Source organism: Haliotis rufescens, unplaced genomic scaffold, assembly GCF_023055435.1.
Source record: "Haliotis rufescens isolate VD_foot unplaced genomic scaffold, xgHalRufe1.0.p SCAF_14, whole genome shotgun sequence".
NCBI classification, from domain to species: domain Eukaryota; kingdom Metazoa; phylum Mollusca; class Gastropoda; order Lepetellida; family Haliotidae; genus Haliotis; species Haliotis rufescens.
The window spans coordinates 6,952,301-6,972,474 of NW_025963824.1; the positions used below are offsets into that span (position 1 = coordinate 6,952,301).

The window sequence follows — 20,174 nt, forward strand, 5'->3', positions numbered from 1 at the left end:
TTTGACTATTGTTTGACTTCAGGCTGAGAGAGACGGATGCTATCTGTGTGATGTTTGACTATTGTTTGACATCAAGCTGGGAGAGAGACGGATGCTATCTATGTGATGTTTGATTATTGTTTGACTTCAGGTTGGGAGAGCGACGGATGCTATCTATGTGATGTTTGACTATTGTTTGACATTAAGCTGGGAGAGAGACGGATGCTATCTATGTGATGTTTGACTATTGTTTGACATCAAGCTGGGAGAGAGACGGATGCTATCTATGTGATGTTTGATTATTGTTTGACATCAAGCTGGGAGAGAGACGGATGCTATCTATGTGATGTTTGACTATTGTTTGACATCAAGCTGGTAGAGAGACGGATGCTATCTATGTGATGTTTGACTATTGTTTGACATCAAGCTGGGAGAGAGACGGATGCTATCTATGTAATGTTTGATTATTGTTTGACTTCAGTTTGGGAGAGCGACGGATGCTATCTATGTAATGTTTGACTATTGTTTGACATCAAGCTGGGAGAGAGACGGATGCTATCTATGTAATGTTTGATTATTGTTTGACTTCAGTTTGGGAGAGCGACGGATGCTATCTATGTAACGTTTGACTATTGTTTGACTTCAGGTTGGGAGAGCGACGGATGCCATCTATGTAATGTTTGACTATTGTTTGACATCAAGCTGGGAGAGAGACGGATGCTATCTATGTGATGTTTGACTATTGTTTGACTTCAGGTTGGGAGAGAGACGGATGCTATTTATGTAACATTTGACTATTGTTTGACTTCAGGCTGAGAGAGACGGATGCTATCTGTGTGATGTTTGACTATTGTTTGACATCAAGCTGGGAGAGAGACGGATGCTATCTATGTGATTTTTTGATTATTGTTTGACTTCAGGTTGGGAGAGAGACGGATGCTATCTATGTGATGTTTGACTATTGTTTGACATCAAGCTGGGAGAGAGACGGATGCTATCTATGTAATGTTTGACTATTGTTTGACATCAAGCTGGGAGAGAGACGGATGCTATCTATGTGATGTTTGATTATTGTTTGACATCAAGCTGGGAGAGAGACGGATGCTATCTATGTAATGTTTGATTATTGTTTGACTTCAGTTTGGGAGAGCGACGGATGCTATCTATGTAATGTTTGACTATTGTTTGACATCAAGCTGGGAGAGAGACGGATGCTATCTATGTAATGTTTGATTATTGTTTGACTTCAGTTTGGGAGAGCGATGGATGCTATCTATGTGATGTTTGACTATTGTTTGACTTCAGTTTGGGAGAGCGACGGATGCTATCTATGTAATGTTTGACTATTGTTTGACATCAAGCTGGGAGAGAGACGGATGCTATCTATGTGATGTTTGACTATTGTTTGACATCAAGCTGGGAGAGAGACGGATGCTATCTATGTGATGTTTGACTATTGTTTGACATCAAGCTGGGAGAGAGACGGATGCTATCTATGTAATGTTTGATTATTGTTTGACTTCAGTTTGGGAGAGCGACGGATGCTATCTATGTAACATTTGACTATTGTTTGACTTCAGGTTGGGAGAGAGACGGATGCTATCTATGTAATGTTTGACTATTGTTTGACATCAAGCTGGGAGAGAGACGGATGCAATCTATGTAATGTTTGATTATTGTTTGACTTCAGTTTGGGAGAGTGACGGATGCTATCTATGTAATGTTTAACTATTGTTTGACTTCAGTTTGGGAGAGCGACGGATGCTATCTATGTAACGTTTGACTATTGTTTGACTTCAGGTTGGGAGAGAAATGGATGCCATATATGTCCTAAAGCAAGTCCATGAGAGAAACAGAGAGAGACAACCCTTCAAGGTAGCTAGCATTTTAATAAAACGTTGCTGCAACAAGGGCTCTTCATAATATAAATATATATAATGTATTTAACTTAATTTATAAATTTCTGTTTGTCACAGCCTTTTTTCAAAATTGTTTAATGTATTCGGACAAGCCTAAAAACAGGGTGGAAAAATAAATAGAAAATCAGTTTTCTATATTCCATCAAATGCAAACTTATTCTTTATCCGTAACTACCCGTGAGGATCGAGGATAGAATAGGTCTTCAGCAACCCATACTCGCTGTAAAAGGCAACTATTCTTGTCGTAAGAGACGACTAACAGGATCATTTTTTCTGGCGCGCTGACTTGGTTGATGCATGTCATCGTATCCCAATTGTATAGATCGATGCTTATGATGTCATTCACTGGATTGTCTGGTCTAGACTTGATTATTAACAGACCGCCGTCATATAGCTGGATTATTGCTGAGTGCCGCGTTAACAGACCTGTCAACCCCTCATCATGACAATGTGGGAGATTTGACTTCAAAATGGGGGAGATTTGACTCCAAAGGGGGAGATTTTTAAGATAGTGAAGATAAGATAATTTCCAACTTTTATTTTTAATAATGTTACAAAGAAAACCAAATATTTTGAAACAATAAATAATCAATAAGTTTCTTATACGTACAGCTTGCTTAATTTCCGTTTGCATTTTCCTCCTCCAAAAATAAACCCAGCACAATCTACCCATATAACTTTCGTTCAAAGATCATCTCAGATAAACGCTAACAGATATTGAAATTTCACAATCGGTAGCTTGACCAGTTGACGACGTGTTCAATCCGACCAGTTGTCAGGCTTCGTTACGATGCAGGTTTTCTGAGTATTTGGCGCGATATTGGTTACAAAATTTGCCAAAGAAATATCAAATGCATTTATCCTGACGCAACATCATCGCCCTTAATTTCAATAAGATATACTGGTTTTTTTTCTGTCTGCGGCAGTCTGTTGACAGTCCCATTACTTAGCTCCTTAAATTTCCTAGAAATGTTCATGTTATTCCATTCCAAGAAAAGTATGCCATATTTGGAAGTACTATTACGTTTTACTACAATTTATGAATGAAATGAGTCTCGTTGTCGTTGTTGACCTTTCTGACCTTGATGTGTATTAATCTCATTGGTTGACTAGTACTGTTGTATGCAAATTAGATTGCAGATCTGGGACGCAAGCAAACTATTAGCCAATCAAATCGTGTAAAATAATCACGACACATTCTCGCGAAATTTGATAAAGTTCTGTTTTGATATTTTCTGTGCACACAAGTCACGATGTCAGTCAAAAGGAAATTTATAAGTTTCACTTTAAACTTTGACTTTGAAATCCTATCTGTGCGGAAGCCTGATCGTGTAACTCATTGTTATTTCGACTACCGAATCAACCAATCACGCATAGTGTTGTTTCTGAAGACGGCGCTTGCAGGACATATTTTGTTTTCATTTCCAAGAGTTCAATGACGTAACTTTGAGGTATGTTGATGTTTTAACAAAGTTTCTGACAAATCTGATAACCAATAAAGTTATGTATAACTGGACTGGCCATATGTATCTACGTTCTTAAATTATGGAAGAATAAACACGCTAAGAACACGAAGACAACAGTTCATTTCATGAAGTGATGAATACTTGGCTGATTTTTCATTACAAGTTCAACCCTTTAGGCACCTGTTAGGACTATCCGAGTTTTCTTAACAGTTTACATTGTTCAATCGTTCACCATATGAATTTAATTACCAGTTGATTACTGGACAAAGGCCCATCTGGGTCCCCCTGCGGGTGGCTGTGATAAGGGTCGCTAATCCGGGAGCCTACCGGACAGATCGGGACGCAAACTTCCCGTTCATTGTTTTTACTCACGGGACAATGGAGGCGATTTTTTTAAATAATGAAAAAATTCTGTTTTGCGGGAGAAATTGTCCATCTTGCGGGAGACTGGGAGATTTCATCAAATTGCGGGAGTCTCCCGCAAAATGCGGGAGGGTTGACAGGTCTGCGTTAAACGAAAAATTAACAAAGAAACAAAAAAAACTATTTTTACAATAACAAGTTGTGCATATGATATGTTTTGTTGAAATAGTCCTTCTACTGATAACAAAACTAAAATGTATGTAACGTCTTTTTTATTTCAGTATTTTCTTAAAAAACCTCTATAAGCTGCAAAATAATAGTTGGCCATTGATGTGTATGTACCTGTTCCAAACTCTGACTTGATCTGCATTGGTTAACTCCCCTGTTTTGCACTGGTTATGTCCCCTGTTCAAGGTGGAAGCACTGGTGTTATCTGAGGAAGACAGACACAGCCACAAGTCAAGCCCTGATGACCACAAGAAGTTGCAGTCTATGAAGGCCAAGTGTGTCCATGTACGTATACTTGGTGATGTGGAAACATGTTTCTCTGTACCATCTAGATGACAGTATTGAAGGCCAAGTGTGCCCATGTACGTATTCTTGTTGATGTGGAAACATGTTTCTCTGTACCATCTAGATGAAAGTATTGAAGGCCAAGTGTGTCCATGTACGTATACTTGTTGATGTGGAAACATGTTTCTCTGTACCATCTAGATGAAAGTATTGAAGGCCATGTGTGCTCATGTACGTATACTTGGTGATGTGGAAACATGTTTCTCTGTACCATCTAGATGAAAGTATTGAAGGCCATGTGTGCCCATGTACGTATACTTGGTGATGTGGAAACATGTTTCTCTGTACCATCTAGATGAAAGTATTGAAGGCCATGTGTGCCCATGTACGTATACTTGTTGATGTGGAAACATGTTTCTCTGTACCATCTAGATGAAAGTATTGAAGGCCAAGTGTGCCCATGTAGGTATTCTTGTTGATGTGGAAACATGTTTCTCTGTACCATCTAGATGAAAGTATTGAAGGCCAAGTGTGCCCATGTACGTATACTTGGTGATGTGGAAACATGTTTCTCTGTACCATCTAGATGAAAGTATTGAAGGCCAAGTGTGCCCATGTACGTATACTTGGTGATGTGGAAACATGTTTCTCTGTACCATCTAGATGAAAGTATTGAAGGCCATGTGTGCTCATGTACGTATACTTGGTGATGTGGAAACATGTTTCTCTGTACCATCTAGATGAAAGTATTGAAGGCCATGTGTGCCCATGTACGTATACTTGTTGATGTGGAAACATGTTTCTCTGTACCATCTAGATGAAAGTATTGAAGGCCAAGTGTGCCCATGTAGGTATTCTTGTTGATGTGGAAACATGTTTCTCTGTACCATCTAGATGAAAGTATTGAAAGCCAAGTGTGCCCATGTACGTATACTTGGTGATGTGGAAACATGTTTCTCTGTACCATCTAGATGAAAGTATTGAAGGCCAAGTGTGCCCATGTACGTATACTTGGTGATGTGGAAACATGTTTCTCTGTACCATCTAGATGAAAGTATTGAAGGCCATGTGTGCTCATGTACGTATTCTTGGTGATGTGGAAACATGTTTCTCTGTACCATCTAGATGAGAGTATTGAAGGCCAAGTGTGTCCATGTACGTATTCTTGGTGATGTGGAAACATGTTTCTCTGTACCATCTAGATGAAAGTATTGAAGGCCAAGTGTGCCCATGTAGGTATTCTTGTTGATGTGGAAACATGTTTCTCTGTACCATCTAGATGAAAGTATTGAAGGCCAAGTGTGTCCATGTACGTATACTTGTTGATGTGGAAACATGTTTCTCTGTACCATCTAGATGAAAGTATTGAAGGCCAAGAGTGCCCATGTACGTATACTTGGTGATGTGGAAACATGTTTCTCTGTACCATCTAGATGAAAGTATTGAAGGCAAGTTCAAGGCAGCATGGGCGATCAGTAAAAGTGGCCCCGTTCCACAAAGCTATCTTAAGGCTAAGACAATTGTAACAAGACAAGTGTTCTTTAACACTGACTTATGATGATCATAGCATTAAGATCATATATGAAACAAGTCACAGATAGTTATTTAGCCTGGGGACCATCAATGTTTTAGAGGTCTTTAACTGACTGACTCCTTGACTAACTCCTTGACTGACTCCCTGACTGACTAACTCCTTGACTGACTCCCTGACTGACTAACTCCTTGACTGACTCCCTGGCTGACTAACTCCTTGACTGACTCCTTGACTGAGTGACTCCTTGACTGAGTGACTCCTTGACTGACTAACTCCTTGACTGACTCCTTGACTGAGTGACTCCTTGACTGAGTGACTCCCTGACTGACTAACTCCTTGACTGAGTGACTCCTTGACTGAGTGACTCCTTGACTGAGTGACTCCTTGACTGACTAACTCCTTGACTGACTCCTTGACTGAGTGACTCCTTGACTGAGTGACTCCCTGACTGAGTGACTCCTTGACTGACTCCTTGACTGAGTGACTCCTTGACTGAGTGACTCCTTGACTGACTAACTCCTTGACTGATTCCCCGACTGAGTGACTCCTTGACTGAGTGACTCCTTGACTGACTAACTCCTTGACTGACTCCTTGACTGACTCCTTGACTGATTCCCTCACTGACTGACTCCTTGACTGATTCCCTCACTGACTGATTCCTTGACTGACTCCTTGACTGATTCCCTCACTGACTGACTCCTTGACTGAGTGACTCCTTGACTGACTAACTCCTTGACTGACTCCTTGACTGACTCCTTGACTGATTCCCTCACTGACTGACTCCTTGACTGACTCCTTGACTGATTCCCTCACTGACTGACTCCTTGACTGATTCCCTCACTGACTGATTCCTTGACTGACTCCTTGACTGATTCCCTCACTGACTGACTCCTTGACTGAGTGACTCCTTGACTGACTAACTCCTTGACTGACTCCTTGACTGACTCCTTGACTGATTCCCTCACTGACTGACTCCTTGACTGACTCCTTGACTGATTCCCTCACTGACTGACTCCTTGACTGAGTGACTCCTTGACTGTCTAGGTGATGGTGAAATTGGGTTTAACGTCGCGTCCAAGATTATTGCACTTATATAGCGACGTCCTTGACTGTCTAACTCCTTGACTGATTCCCTCGCTGACTGACTCCTTGACTGTATAACTCCTTGACTGACTCCTTGACTGATTCCCTCACTGACTAACTCCTTGACTGATTCCCTCACTGACTGACTCCTTGACCGAGTGACTCCTTGACTGACTCCTTGACTGATTCCCTCACTGACTGACTCCTTGACTGATTCCCTCACTGGCTGACTCCTTGACCTACAAAATCCTTGACTAACTCCTTGACTGACTGATTCCCTCACTGACTGACTCTTTGACTTACTAAATCCTTGACTAACTCCTTGACTGACTGATTCCCCCACTGACTGACTCGTTGACTGACTGACTCCTTGACTGATTCCCTCACTGACTAACTCCTTGTCTGACTGATTCCCTCACTGACTGACTCTTTGACTGACTCCTTGACTGATTCCCTCACTGACTGACTCCTTGACTGACTAACTCCTTGACTGACTCCGTGACTGATTCCCTCACTGACTGACTCCTTGACTGAGTGACTCCTTGACTGACCAACTCCTTGACTGACTCCTTGACTGATTCCCTCACTGACTGACTCCTTGACTGAGTGACTCCTTGACTGAGTGACTCCTTGACTGACTAACTCCTTGACTGACTCCTTGACTGACTCCTTGACTGAGTGACTCCTTGACTGACTAACTCCTTGACTGACTCCTTGACTGACTGACTCCTTGACTGACTAACTCCTTGAATGACTCCTTGACTGATTCCCTCACTGACTGACTCCTTGACTGACTCCTTGACTGATTCCCTCACTGACTGATTCCCTCACTGACTAACTCCTTGACTGACTCCTTGACTGATTCCCTCACTGACTGATTCCCTCACTGACTAACTCCTTGACTGATTCCCTCACTGACTGACTCCTTGACTGAGTGACTCCTTGACTGACTAACTCCTTGACTGACTCCTTGACTGATTCCCTCACTGACTGACTCCTTGACTGAGTGACTCCTTGACTGTCTAGGTGATGGTGAAATTGGGTTTAACGTCGCGTCCAAGATTATTGCACTTATATAGCGACGTCCTTGACTGTCTAACTCCTTGACTGATTCCCCCACTGACTGACTCATTGACTGACTGACTCCTTGACTGATTCCCTCACTGACTAACTCCTTGTCTGACTGATTCCCTCACTGACTGACTCTTTGACTGACTCTCTGACTGACTCTCTGACTGACTCCCTGACCGTCTGACTGACTCCTTGACTGACTCCTTGACTGATTCCCTCACTGACTCTCTCACTGACTATCTGGCTGACTCTCTGACTGACTCCCTCACTGACTCTGTTTGACTCCCTGACTGATTCCCTGACTGACTCTCTGACTGACTCCCTGACTGACTTTCTGACTGACTCCCTCCCTGACTGACTCCCTGACTGACTCTCTGACTGACCCCTTCCCTGACTGACTCCCTGACTGACTCTCTGACTGACTCCCGCCCTATATGTTGCAGCTGCTGGACAGTACTGTAGAGCTGTTCCGCCCCCCGCTGCTCCGCCGCAATGTCGTCCTGCTGGTGATCAACTTCACGCTTGCCTTTGGGTAAGTTGTTGCTTCTCACATTATATTGTCTTTTGAGACAATCAGGAGCAATAATAATGTCCTTTCAACGAAATCTAGGTCAGAACTCATTTCAAAGAGGTTTGTTTTGTGGTCTCCTATATCAAACTGCATCAAGTAGAGCCTACGACAATCATTTCCTCCTGACTCACCGTCCTTTCCTCCCTCCTTTCCTCTCTCCCTTCCTTCCCTCACTCACTCACTTCCCCTCCAATGTGCTTATCGTAAGAGGCGACTAACGGGAGCCGGTGGTAAGGCTCGCTGAGTTGGTTTGATGCATGTCATTGTATCCAAATTGCATAGATCGATGCTGAGGATGTCAATCACTGGATTATTTACAGATTGCCGTCATATAGCTGGAAAATTGCTGAGTGCGGCGTTAAACAACAATCAGACTTCCCTCCTGATCCATTCCCTCTTTCCATCACACACTTCCAATCCTCCCTTACCCTCATCTGTGCCTTCTCTCTCTCCATCCCTCCATCCCTCTCTCCATCCTCCCTCTCTCAATCCATCCCTCACTCCCTCCATCCCTTCCTCTTCTCCATCCCTTTCTCTCCATCCCTCCTCTCTCCATCCCTCTCCCTCTCTCCATCCCTTCCTCTTCTCCATCCATCACTCTCTCCATCCCTCCCTCTCTCCATCCCTCCTCCCTCTCTCCATCCCTTCTTCTCCATCCATCACTCTCTCCATCCCTCCTCTCTCCATCCCTCCTCCCTCTCTCCATCCCTTCCTCTTCTCCATCCATCACTCTCTCCATCCCTCCTCTCTCCATCCCTCCTCACTCCCTCCATCCCTTCCTCTTGTCCATCCCTCATTCTCTCCATCCCTCCTCTCTCCATCCCTCCTCACTCCCTCCATCCCTTCCTCTTCTCCATCCCTCATTCTCTCCATCCCTCCTCTCTCCATCCCTCCTCACTCCCTCCATCCCTTCCTCTTCTCCATCCCTCATTCTCTCCATCCCTCCTCTCTCCATCCCTCCTCCCTCTCTCCATCCCTTCCTCTTCTCCATCCCTCATTCTCTCCATCCCTCCTCTCTCCATCCCTCTTCCCTCTCTCCATCCCTTCCTCTTCTCCATCCCTCCCTCTCTCCATCCCTCCTCCCTCTCTCCATCCCTTCCTCTTCTCCATCCATCACTCTCTCCATCCCTCCTCTCTCCATCCCTCCCTCTCTCCATCCTTCCCTCTCTCCATCCCTCTCTCTCTCGATCCCTTTCTCTTCTCCATCCATCACTCTCTCCATCCCTCCCTCTCTCCATCCCTCCTCTCTCCATCCCTCCTCCCTCTCTCCATCCCTTCTTCTCCATCCATCACTCTCTCCATCCCTCCCTCTCACCATCCATCTCTCCATCCCTCACTCCCTTCATCCCTCACTCCATCATTCCTGTCTCCCTCTCCCTCAACCATCCCAACCTAACTTCCCCTCCCTCCACCCCTCGCTCGATAGCTCCTCTATCCATCTATCCATCCATCTCTCTCTCAATCCCTCACTCCCTCCATCCGACCCGTGAAGATTCCGGGTAGAATAGATCTTCAGCAACACACGCTTGCCGTAAAAGGCGACTATGCTTGTCGTAAAAGGCGACTAAAGGGATCGGGGGGTTAGGCTCGCTGCTTTGGTTGATACATGTCATCGATCCCAATTGTGTAGATCCATGCTCATCATATCAAGCACTGGATTGTCTGGTCCAGACGCGATTATTTACAGACCGCCGTCATATAGCTAGTATATTGCTATGGCGTGTGGCGTTAAACAACAAACCAACCAACCAACCAACTCCCTCTATCCCTCCCCTCTCCATCCCTCCCTCACTCCCTCCATCCCTCCATCCCTCTTCTCTCCAGCCTCCCTCTGTCCATCCCTCCCTCTGTCCATCCCTCCCTCTGTCTCTCCCTCTCTCCATCCCTCTTCTCTCCAGCCCCCTCTCTCCATCCCTCCCTCCATCCCTCCCTCTATCCATCCCTCACTCCCTCCCTCCATCCCTCTTCTCTTCAGCCCCCTCTGTCCATCCCTCCGTCTGTCTATCCCTCCTCTGTCCGTCCCTCCCTCTGTCCATCCCTCCCTTTCTCCATCCCTCTTCTCTCCAGACCCCTCTCTCCATCCCTCCCTCCATCCCTCCATCCCTCCCTCTCTCCATCCATCCCTCCCTCCATCACTCTCCATCCCTCCCTCTCTCCATCCATCCCTCTCTCCATCCCTCCCTCTCTCCATCCCTCTTCTCTCCATCCATCCCATCTCCATCCCTCCCTCCATCCCTCTTCTCTCCATCCCTCCCTCCCTCCGTCCCTCTCTATCCCTCTTCTCTCCACCCCCCTCCCTCTGTCCATCCCTCCTCTCTCCATCACTCTTCCCTCCATCCCTCACTCCATCCCTCTCTCTATCCATCCCTCACTCCATCCATCCCTCTTTCCTTCCCTCCCCCTATCCCTCCCTCCTTCCCTCTCCTAATCACTCACTTCCCCTCCCTCACTCCCCTCTCCCTCTATCCCTCCCTCTCTCCATCCCTCTTCTCTCCATCCCTCCCTCCCTCCGTCCCTCTCTATCCCTCTTCTCTCCACCCCCCTCCCTCTGTCCATCCCTCCTCTCTCCATCACTCTTCCCTCCATCCCTCCCTCCCTCCCTCCCTCTCTCTATCCCTCTTCTCTCCACCCTCCTCTGTCCATCCCTCCCTCCCTCCATCCCTCTTCTCTCCATCCCTCCCTCCCTCCATCCCTCTCTCTATCCCTCCCTCCTTCCCTCCCTCTATCCCTCCCTCCCTCCCTCCCTCTCTCTATCCCTCTTCTCTCCAACATCCCCCTCCATCCCTCCCTCCCTCCATCCCTCCCTCTCTCAATCCATCCCTCCCTCACTCCATCCCTTCCTCTTTCCATCCCTCTCTCTATCCCTCACTCCATCCCTCCCTCTTTCCACCCCTCTCTCTATCCCTCCCTCCATCCCTCCCTCCCTCAATCTACCCCTCCCTCACTCCATTCCTCTCTCTATCCATCCCTCACTCCATCCCTCTCTCTATCCATCCCTCACTCCATCCCTCACTCAATCCATCCCTCTTTCCTTCCCTCCCCCTATCCCTCCCTCCCTCTCCTAATCACTCACTTCCCCTCCCTCACTCCCCCTCTCCCTCTATCCCTCCCTCTCTCCATCCCTCTTCTCTCCATCCATCCCTCCCTCCATCCCTCCCTCTCTCCATCCCTCCCTCCCTCCGTCCCTCTCTATCCCTCTTCTCTCCACCCCCCTCCCTCTGTCCATCCCTCCTCTCTCCTTCCCTCCTCCACTCACCTGCTGTCTACACCACAGGTACTACGGGCTGTTCATGTGGTTCCCCGAGCTGTTCAGTCGGATTGAGAAGTTTGGGGGGACGCCATGTGACCCCGGTCCCGTCAACACAACAATCAGCAACTCCACAGTCAGCCCGAGCAGCGACACGTGCGAGGGACCCAGTAACACTGTCTTCCTGGAGGGCTTCCTGACAGCTGTTTCCAACCTCCCTGGAAACCTGTTCACCATTTTCCTTATGGACAAGCTGGGAAGAAAACTGCTTCTGTGTAAGTTGTTGGTTTCAGAAATAGGGATTCATATTTATAGCAGGCCTCCATCCCTCCCTCTCTCCATCCCTCTCTCCATCCATCCCTCTCTCCATCCCATTCCTCCCTCTCTCAATCCCCCCTCCATCCCTCCCTCTCTCCATCCCCCTCCATCCCCTTCCATCCCTCCCTCTCTCCATCCCTACCTCTCTCCATCCCACCCTCCCTCTCTCCATCCCATCCCTCCCTCTCTCCATCCCCCTCCATCCCTCCCTCTTTCCATCCCTCTCTCCATCCCATCCCTCCCTCTCTCCATCCCCCTCCATCCCTCCCTCTCTCCATCCCATCCCTCCCTCTCTCCATCCCCCCTCCATCCCTCCCTCTCTCCATCCCCCTTGATCCCTCCCTCTCTCCATCCCATCCCTCCCTCTTTCCATCCCCCCTCCATCCCTCCCTCTCTCCATCCCTCCCTCTCTCCATCCCATCCCTCCCTCTCTCCATCCCCCTCCATCCCTCCCTCTCTCCATCCCTACCTCTCTCCATCCCATCCCTACCTCTCTCCATCCCATCCCTCCCTCTCTGCATCCCCTCCATCCCTCCCTCTTTCCATCCCTCTCTCCACCCAATCCCTCCCTCACTCCATCCCCCCTCCATCCCTCCCTCTCTCCATCCCATCCCTCCTCTCTCCATCCCTCCCTCTCTCCATCCCATCCCTCCCTCTCTCCATCCCTCCCTCTCTCCATCCCCCTCCATCCCTCCCTCTCTCCATCCCTACCTCTCTCCATCCCATCCCTACCTCTCTCCATCCCCCCTCCATCCCTCCCTCTCTCCATCCCATCCCTCCTCTCTCCATCCCTCTCTCTCTCCATCCTTCCCTCTCTCCATCCCATCTCTCCTCTCTCCATCCCTCTCTCCATCCCATCCCTCCCTCTCTCCATCCCCCTCCATCCCTCCCTCTCTCCATCCCATCCCTCCCTCTCTCCATCCCCCCTCCATCCCTCCCTCTCTCCATCCCCCCTCGATCCCTCCCTCTCTCAATCCCATCCCTCCCTCTCTCCATCCCCCCTCCATCCCTCCCTCTCTCCATCCCTCCCTCTCTCTATCCCATCCCTCCCTCTCTCCATCCCCCTCCATCCCTCCCTCTCTCCATCCCTACCTCTCTCCATCCCATCCCTACCTCTCTCCATCCCATCCCTCCCTCTCTCCATCCCCTCCATCCCTCCCTCTTTCCATCCCTCTCTCCATCCCATCCCTCCCTCTCTCCATCCCCCCTCCCTCCCTCTCTCAAACCCATCCCTCCTCTCTCCATCCCTCTCTCTCTCCATCCTTCCCTCTCTCCATCCCATCTCTCCTCTCTCCATCCCTCTCTCCATCCCATCTCTCCTCTCTCCATCCCTCCCTCTCTCCATCCCATCCCTCCTCTCTCCATCCCATCCCTCCTCTCTCCATCCCATCCCTCTCTCCATCCCTCCTCTCTCCATCCCTCTCTCCATCCCATCCCTCCTCTCTCCATCCCTCTCTCCATCCCTCCCTCTCTCCATCCCTCTCTCCATCCCCCCTCAAACCCTACCTCTCCCCATCCCATCCCTCCCTCTCTCCATCCCCTCCATCCCTCCCTCTCTCCATCCCATCCCTCCTCTCTCCATCACTCTCTCCATCCCATCCCTCCTCTCTCCATCCCTCTCTCATTCCCTCCCTCTCTCCATCCCTACCTCTCTCCATCCCATCCCTCCCTCTCTCCATCCCCTCTCCATCCCTTCCTCTCTTCATCCCTCCCTCTCTCCATCCCATCCCTCCTCTCTCCATCCCCCTCTCTCTCCATCCATCCCATCCCTCCTCTCTCCATCCCTCTCTCCATCCCATCTCTCCATCCCTCCCTCTCTCCATCCCATCTCCTCTCTCCATCCCATCCTCCTCTCTCCATCCCATCCCTCTCTCCATCCCTCCTCTCTCCATCTCTCTCTCCATCCAATCCCTCCTCTCTCCATCCCTCTCTCCATCCCTCCCTCTCTCCATCCCATCCCTCCTCTCTCCATCCCTCTCTCCATCCCCCCCTCCATCCCTACCTCTCTCCATCCCATCCCTCCCTCTCTCCATCCCTCCCTCTCTCCATAATTCATATTTATAGGACCTGTGAAGATTCCGGGGTAGAATAGGTCTTCAGCAACCCTTGCTTGCCGAAAAAGGTGACTTTGCTTGTCGTAAAAGGCGACTAACGAGATCGGGTGGTCAGGCTCGCTGACTTGGTTGGTGCATGTCATCGATCCAAATTGTGTGCATTGATGATCATGATATCAATCACGGGATTGTCTGGTCCAGACTTGATTATTTACACACCGCCGTCATATAGCTGGAATATTGCCGAGTGTGGCGTTAAACAACAAACCAACAACAACAACAATCATATTTATAGCAGGCCTCAAAGTAACGACTAAAACGGTGGCCAATGCGACCTAAATTTCAATTTGTCTACTGTCTAAAATTCAGAGGTAGCCAAATGACTACTTTTCAAAATATCTTGTGGCGACTAAAATCTATTGCTACACATATGTAGACACATTTAAACATGTCTGCTACTAATTGTATTCACAAATAATTCCTGCTAAAGTCAACAATAAGCTGAAATGCATCAATATTAATGCAACTAGTATTGTATTTTAGTTGATAGTTTATAAATTATTGGATAAGCAAGGATATACCTACATAATCTAGTAACATAAATTGCATCATTGTTTGAGTCACAAATAACAAAACTCAAGTACAGTTTCCACTAATGTACAATTCCAAGACTAGTGCTGACTTGTACATATACTAGTTGTTTGATAAAAGATAATTTCAAATGCTTTTGGCCACCTACAATATTGGCTTGACTTCTAAATTTTGCCACTGGCTACCTGGAAAAAAGTACTTTGAGGCCTGTTCATAGTCATATTCATTTTGAAAAACTTGCCAGAAAATCATACTTCTTTCACGCACTAAGCTATGTTAACTTTAACTGTGTACTGATCTGTGTACTTTAACTGTGAGTTTGATATTAACTTGTCCCTACACAGAGCTAGGGTTCTTCAAAATGGATCATGCTGTCAGGCGTGGTGACTTGGTTTATGGCTTGACAATGTATCCTGACGTTTTGTTCCTCACAAATTCAATCACTTATTTACAGGCTGCTATCCTAAAGCTTTAATATTGCTGAGTGCGGTGTTAAGAAATAAAAAAGGGAGACAATCCCTGTTCCTTTTTGCTTGTACAGATGAACACACGAACACACGCACACACACGTACACACACACACAGACACATGCACACACAAACACACATGCACACACTTACACACACACAAACACGTACACACACACACGCGCGCACACACACACACACGTACATACATACACACAAGTACACACACACACACTTACACGTACACACAAACAAACGCACATATACACAGACACACAAACACACACGAAAACACACACACTGTTCAGGGGAGACAATGCCATTTCCTCTTTGCTTGTACCTGGCTACCTCCCCATGCTAAGTCTACAGTATTCTTGCAGCCTCCAGCATGTGTATATCAGGGCTGGCCGTGTTCTTCATCTGGTTCGTACAGACCAGGGTGCAGAATGTAGCAATATCGTGTGTGTTTGGTGCTGTGTCTACGATCGGCTGGAACGCACTCGACGTGCTCTCAACAGAGCTCTTCCCCACCAACGTCAGGTATGTTGTTTTCTAGTTCTTCCACACCAACATCAGGTACATAGTTCTCTAGTTCTTCCACGCCAACATCAGGTATACAGTTCTCTAGTTCTTCCACACCAACATCAGGTATACAATTCTCCAGTTCTTCCCCACCAACATCAGGTACATAGTTCTCCAGTTCTTCACGACCAACATCAGGTACACAGTCTCTAGTTCTTCCCCCCCCAACATAAGGCACACAGTTCTCTAGTTCTTCCCGACCAACATCGGGTACATAGCTCTCTAGTTCTTCCCGACCAACATCAGGTATACAGTTCTCTAGTTCTTCCCGACCAACATCAGGTACACAGTCTCTAGTTCTTCCCCACCAACATCAGGTATACAGTTCTCTAGTTCTTCCCGACCAACATCAGGTACATAGCTCTCTAGTTCTTCCCGACCAACATCAGGTATACAGTTCTCTAGTTCTTCCCGACCAACATCAGGTACATAGCTCTCTAGTTCTTCCCCCCCAACATCAGGTACACAGTCTCTAGTTCTTCCAGCCAACATCAGGTATACAGTTCTCTAGTTCTTCCCGACCAACATCAGGTACATAGCTCTCTAGTTCTTCCCCACCAACATCAGGTACACAGTCTCTAGTTCTTCCCCACCAACATCAGGTATACAGTTCTCTAGTTCTTCCCGACCAACATCAGGTACATAGCTCTCTAGTTCTTCCCGACCAACATCAGGTATACAGTTCTCTAGTTCTTCCCGACCAACATCAGGTACATAGCTCTCTAGTTCTTCCCCCCCAACATCAGGTACACAGTCTCTAGTTCTTCCAGCCAACATCAGGTATACAGTTCTCTAGTTCTTCCCGACCAACATCAGGTACATAGCTCTCTAGTTCTTCCCCACCAACATCAGGTATACAGTTCTCTAGTTCTTCCCCACCAACATCAGGTACATAGTTCTCTAGTTCTTCCCCACCAACATCAGGTACCTAGTTCTCTAGTTCTTCCCCACCAACATCAGGTACATAGTTCTCCAGTTCTTCCCCACCAACATCAGGTACATAGTTCTCTAGTTCTTCCCGACCAACATCAGGTACATAGTTCTCTAGTTCTTCCCCACCAACATCAGGTACATAGTTCTCCAGTTCTTCCCCACCAACATCAGGTACCTAGTTCTCCAGTTCTTCCCCACCAACATCAGGTACATAGTTCTCTAGTTCTTCCCCACCAACATCAGGTACATAGCTCTCTAGTTCTTCCCAACCAACATCAGGTACATAGTTCTCTAGTTCTTCCCCACCAACATCAGGTACATAGTTCTCCAGTTCTTCCCCACCAACATCAGGTACATAGTTCTCTAGTTCTTCCCGACCAACATCAGGTACATAGTTCTCTAGTTCTTCCCCACCAACATCAGGTACATAGTTCTCTAGTTCTTCCCCACCAACGTCAGGTACATAGTTCTCTAGTTCTTCCCCACCAACATCAGGTACATAGTTCTCCAGTTCTTCCCCACCAACATCAGGTACATAGTTCTCTAGTTCTTCCCGACCAACATCAGGTACATAGTTCTCTAGTTCTTCCCCACCAACATCAGGTACATAGTTCTCTAGTTCTTCCCCACCAACATCAGGTACATAGTTCTCTAGTTCTTCCCCACCAACATCAGGTACATAGTTCTCTAGTTCTTCCCCACCAACATCAGGTACATAGTTCTCTAGTTCTTCCCCACCAACGTCAGGTACATAGTTCTCTAGTTCTTCCCCACCAACATCAGGTACATAGTTCTCCAGTTCTTCCCCACCAACATCAGGTACATAGTTCTCTAGTTCTTCCCGACCAACATCAGGTACATAGTTCTCTAGTTCTTCCCCACCAACATCAGGTACATAGTTCTCTAGTTCTTCCCCACCAACATCAGGTACATAGTTCTCTAGTTCTTCCCCACCAACATCAGGTACATAGTTCTCTAGTTCTTCCCCACCAACATCAGGTACATAGTTCTCCAGTTCTTCCCCCACCAACATCAGGTACATAGTTCTCTAGTTCTTCCCCACCAACATCAGGTACATAGTTCTCCAGTTCTTCCCCAAAACACAGTGTCATGTTCCTGGACACAGTGGTGGATTCATGGGTACACAACAGCTTCGCGGAAAGCGTTAAAGTTGGCATGCAGCACGTGCTTCTTGCTGGATGAGTGTAAAATGCGCACGCTCTGCAAACAGTGAATTTCAGTTGGCTTCTGGCGTTCATATGTGCAAGTAGTAAATAGATATCTCTCTCTAAGTTACAAAATAGTGAATTAGAAGAATTCATTTTAAGTTTCAAATCCATTTCATTTTATCTTATTACATTTCCATTGTTGATTACATTACAAGGGGATTTCACGTTTAGTTGATTACAAGGGAATTTCACGTTTAGTTGATTGCAAGGGGATTTCACGTTTAGTTGATTACAAGGGGATTTCACGTTTAGTTGATTGCAAGGTAAGTTCATGTTTAGTTAATGTGAATTTAGTCTTCTACTGCGAACCAAACCTCAATCGGATCTTGGTGCTGCAAGATTGGTCCACTGATGTTTTTGGGGGGGAGTTTAAATAACTATGATGCTTGGACTGTTCTTTGAACTAAACCCAATGTAATCTTGGCAATGCAAGGTCAGTGTTGAGGTCAAACAGTTTCTGTGGTTTTAGTTCAAATAACTTTTTGTGGAATACGCCTCATCTCCTAAACTGTATTAACATTCGTTACAGAACTACGGCATTCGGTGTCCAGACGGGCGTGGCTCGTATCGGTGCAATCCTCGGCAACGTGATATTCGGGGAACTGGTAGATATCCATTGCGCTATACCCATGATCATGGTTGCTGTGTTGCTGTGTGTGGGCGGCCTGACTGCCATCAAACTCCCAAACACCACTGGCATCGACATTCACTGATGTGCAGAATCTCCAAACATCACTTACTCCACATCTTTATATAGAGATTGCCTTGGAGACAGGGTAAAGAGGAACTGTATGGAGCTTTAGCCTGTGCTAGTTTATGGGAGAGTAGTCATGTTGAATGTTTTCTGTTATCCAGTGAAACCACATTAATCGGGAATATTGTTTTCTCGATGACTACTGTCTACAAGAAAAGTTGACATATACTACTCAAAACAAGTTAGGGAACACCCTCAATCGGAATGCTGTGTGTTTTTTATTTTATATAGTGAAAACGCCTCCGTCCCGAATACTGTTTTGGGGACAATTTCTTTTATCAAAGAATGTCAAAATATTTAACAGTGATGCATTAATCAATGTTTTAAGAGGTGTGATTTCACTGGATGATACTGTCTGGATAACAGGGTTTTGCTGTGTGTTGTGTTGTAGGAAGATAGTATATATACTCACCGTCAAAAGAAACACAAACCATAGAAACATATAGAGAAGTATGTACGTTAAGAAGAGATGTTTCCAAAGTGTACCATTTAATCAGTCATGTGTTGTCAGAGAGTGGTTACCGTATTTTCTTGAGTTAAGTGCCCACTATTTTTCCATTTTTTAAAATGTTTTTTCCCCGAACAAAAGACATCACCGTGTCAACAAATCCGTACTGGAGTACGTAATCTTGTAATTACACTGTCTGGTTATAAAAAGTATTCTTATCAAAATATGCTGCACGTGATTTCCAAACTTTACACACTAATCCTGCATCAGACAAAAGGTGCATTCAAGGTTCTATGACGTCATCAAACCAGTATTATATCACTTGAATATGAGTAATTTGTCATATATTATCCAACATGTATGGTATTGATGTTTCTTTTGTCGGTGATTTTATATTTCATTTCTTGTCAGCTCCTGCTCAAACTTTATCCTATTCTTGTTGTAAGAGGCCATATGTCCTTGCTGGGACCTCATTCCTGAATATCTGGGTCAGAATAGGTCTTCAGAAACTCATGCTTGCCATAAAAGGCGAATATGCTTATCGTAAGAGGCGACTAGCAGGATCGGGTGGTCAGGCTCGCTGACTTGGTTGATGCATGTCATCGATCCCAATTGCGTGGATCGATGCTCATGATATGAATCACTGGAGCGTCTGGTCCAGACTCGATTATTTACAGACCGCTGTCATACAGCTGGAATATTACTGAATGCGGCGTTAAACAACAACCAAACCAAACATACTACATCACCGTATAAGGGTGAGCTTCAGTACCTATAGTACCAGTGTACAGCATCACGTGAAGGAGTCATCATGATGGATCCAGTGGGAGTCAGGACTGTCTCTTGTGGACATTCTGCAACATTCCCAATCTCATTAAAATCAGATCTTAGTTCTCGCTACCACTAAACAAACATCTGAGGACATCCCAATATGGGTCACGTCAGACCTACCTTGCGCGAACTTTGACCGACCAATGGAAGGACTGACAAGAAGTCGACATTAGCCAATCAGAAGGCAGCTTTCTCGTGCTTTAAGGCACTGATTTCAAAT

General features: G+C 46.4%; 1 protein-coding gene across 6 annotated transcripts in view; it reads left to right on the top strand.

Annotated features, from left to right (window-relative positions):
• The window catches only part of LOC124112896 (synaptic vesicle glycoprotein 2B-like), an 81,077-nt gene extending 61,819 nt beyond the window's left edge, over window positions 1–19,258 (top strand). For all 6 annotated transcript variants that reach the window (XM_048395705.1, XM_048395708.1, XM_048395703.1 and 3 more), the window contains 6 exons: window positions 1,780–1,854; window positions 4,142–4,240; window positions 8,372–8,460; window positions 11,774–12,021; window positions 15,558–15,717; window positions 18,451–19,258. In XM_048395705.1, coding sequence (XP_048251662.1) covers window positions 1,780–1,854; window positions 4,142–4,240; window positions 8,372–8,460; window positions 11,774–12,021; window positions 15,558–15,717; window positions 18,451–18,634 — 855 coding nt within the window. In that variant the 3' untranslated portion in view covers window positions 18,635–19,258. The remainder of the gene's footprint in view (window positions 1–1,779; window positions 1,855–4,141; window positions 4,241–8,371; window positions 8,461–11,773; window positions 12,022–15,557; window positions 15,718–18,450) is intronic.
• The last annotated feature ends 916 nt before the right edge of the window (window positions 19,259–20,174 follow it).